General features: G+C 39.6%; 1 protein-coding gene across 1 annotated transcript; it reads left to right on the forward strand.

Moving 5' to 3' along the window:
* The first annotated feature begins 479 nt into the window (after positions 1-479).
* LOC115977073 lies at positions 480-2,027 on the forward strand. The gene is made up of 3 exons (XM_031098719.1): positions 480-1,128; positions 1,413-1,585; positions 1,676-2,027. Exons 1-3 carry the CDS (start codon positions 541-543, stop codon positions 1,824-1,826), a joined length of 912 nt encoding a protein of 303 aa, XP_030954579.1. The 5' UTR covers positions 480-540; the 3' UTR covers positions 1,827-2,027.
* The last annotated feature ends 219 nt before the right edge of the window (positions 2,028-2,246 follow it).

Raw genomic sequence — 2,246 nt, forward strand, 5'->3', positions numbered from 1 at the left:
ACCCAATCAAATTAAACCTGACAAGTTTATGATGACCCGAGTAACCCGAATGAGATTATATAACCCGGTTGAGTTTGTGAAATTAAATCCTTAGATCTATTTTATTCACTAATTTACTGCTTAATGTGTTATAATATGACAATTTAAAGAAGAGAAAATCTAAAGAATTAAAAAAAAACATTTATCTGTTTTTTTACTTATTTCCAAGACTCACATCCTATAAAAAAAAAAATTATTTGACCTTGTAGTTTAAGTAGTAAACCATTGATTGAATCAATGACCCAATGACTCAACTCATAGACAGGTCCAGATTGGGTTTAATAATCATAGTCATACCAAAAAATGGAAAAAAAAGGAAAAAGCCAAAATGGTAACCACAAACCAAACACGGTGCAATCATGGAGTAAACAAATCCACGGCTCAGATTAACTCCGTACAGAGCTCCCATCTCTCTATAAAAATCACTCACAGAACCCAGTCGTTTAACACAACTGAAGCAAAAACGTGAGCCTGTTGACCCTCATATAAAATTTCATCACCATGCTTCTACGAAGCTCATCAACTCCGATCCTAAATTCATGGCTTCCACACGCAGTAAAAGACTCATCCCTAGTCCCAGAGCTCGAAATAGTCCCCCAAATCCCCAAACGACGAAGCTCACTTTCCTTAACAGTCGGTTCTTCACCTCCGGTGATCAGCGATCCAACCACTAAGGCGATGACACGTGCGCTCTCCGAAACCGACCTCCGCGAGCTCCCGGTTCCGAGGAAGAAGCCGTTTTCGAGAACTCTGAGCGGAATCTCGGTGGAGGAGGAGGTGGAGGAAGCGATAAAGATGGTGGGGTCTGGTAGTAAAACGGTGTCGTCATTGGGGGATAGGTGCGAGGTTGGGACGAACAGTGGGAGTGGGATGCTGAACTTGTTGGTGGCGGGTGGGTTCGGGTGTGGCGGCGGTAAGATCTGTGGCGGCGGTGGAGGTGGACGATCGGACGGTGATGAAGATGGGAGCTTCGATTTCTGGGATTCGAATCATGGGAGTGATGGGACTGATTTGTATTATCAGAAAATGATCGAGGCTAATCCTGGAAACTCGCTTTTGCTCAGCAACTATGCTAGGTTCTTGAAAGAGGTAAGTACATAGATAATCACAAGTGACTGTTTTTTTGTTTGAAAAGTAGCTATCTTGCTTTTATATATTGTAATCGACTAGTTGTAACTCAGGAGGGACTAAATTGTTACATTTGAAGGATTGAAATCGAGATTTTAAAATTGAGGGAACAAAATCGAACAGACAGATTCAATTTAATTGTTTTTTTGAAAAGAAAATGAATTATCTGTGGTGGGTTTTGTTAGTTTAAGAGGAGGAAATTTGTGTTGATAAAATATAACTGATGATTTTGGAAATGGTGGCAGGTTCGCGGAGATGTTGAAAAGGCGGAAGAGTACTGCGGGAGGGCGATTTTGGCGAACCCGAATGATGGGGAAGTGTTATCCATGTATGCAAATTTGATATGGCAGGGCCATAAGGATGCTCCTAGAGCTGAGAATTACTTTGATCAAGCTGTTAAAGCTGCCCCTGATGACTGGTAAGAGCCTCATTTCTTTCATGCTTAATCTTAGAAATAGGATTTGTTATTGTTGTGAATTAACTGAGTTGTATTGCTTTTATGCTGCAGTTATGTTCTAGCATCCTATGCTCGGTTTCTTTGGGATGCTGAAGAAGAAGAAGAAGAAGAAATGGACCATGAAGTGGAAGATGGCACTAGCAAAACATTACCAGTAACAGCCAGTTTCTTCCATGGAGCTCCTATAGCTGCTTCTTCTTGAAAGCTTTCTCTTTGCATCTCTCTTGTATCATATATAGATAGCCTGAATATTTTTCTGACCTTTTGTTAATATATCCGTGACTTTTTTGCCTGCTGAGATGAGTTGTATTAAAGATTTAGAAAAATTTTCCCCCTCATTCTTGTAGTCATAGTTGTAGAATGCAAATAAGAAATGAAGGAATGAGTTTTGAGTTTTAAATTTCATGGAGCTCTTCAGATGATTGCTGTATTCTGCATCCTCTGCATGAGCTTAGTAAGATTTGATCCTTAAAATTTCGTTGCTTAAAAAGTAATTTTCTTTTTAAATTAAGGTAAAGATGGAGGCACCAAAGCTTGTATCTTGATGTATCTTCTATGGACAAAGAAAATTAAGAAGAGGTGCTGGAGTCCCCCTAAATCTCCTTTAAAAAATGAATCATGG

The sequence above is a fragment of the Quercus lobata genome, chromosome 2, assembly GCF_001633185.2.
Source record: "Quercus lobata isolate SW786 chromosome 2, ValleyOak3.0 Primary Assembly, whole genome shotgun sequence".
Taxonomy (NCBI): domain Eukaryota; kingdom Viridiplantae; phylum Streptophyta; class Magnoliopsida; order Fagales; family Fagaceae; genus Quercus; species Quercus lobata.

Excerpts from the sequence above, each read along its gene's own strand:
- LOC115977073 (XM_031098719.1), top strand. The coding sequence starts at position 541 with ATGCTTCTACGAAGCTCATCAACTCCGATCCTAAATTCATGGCTTCCA. Across the intron at positions 1,129-1,412 it reads ATGCTAGGTTCTTGAAAGAG|GTTCGCGGAGATGTTGAAAA; the intron begins GTAAGTACATAG and ends AAATGGTGGCAG. Across the intron at positions 1,586-1,675 it reads AAAGCTGCCCCTGATGACTG|TTATGTTCTAGCATCCTATG; the intron begins GTAAGAGCCTCA and ends TTTATGCTGCAG.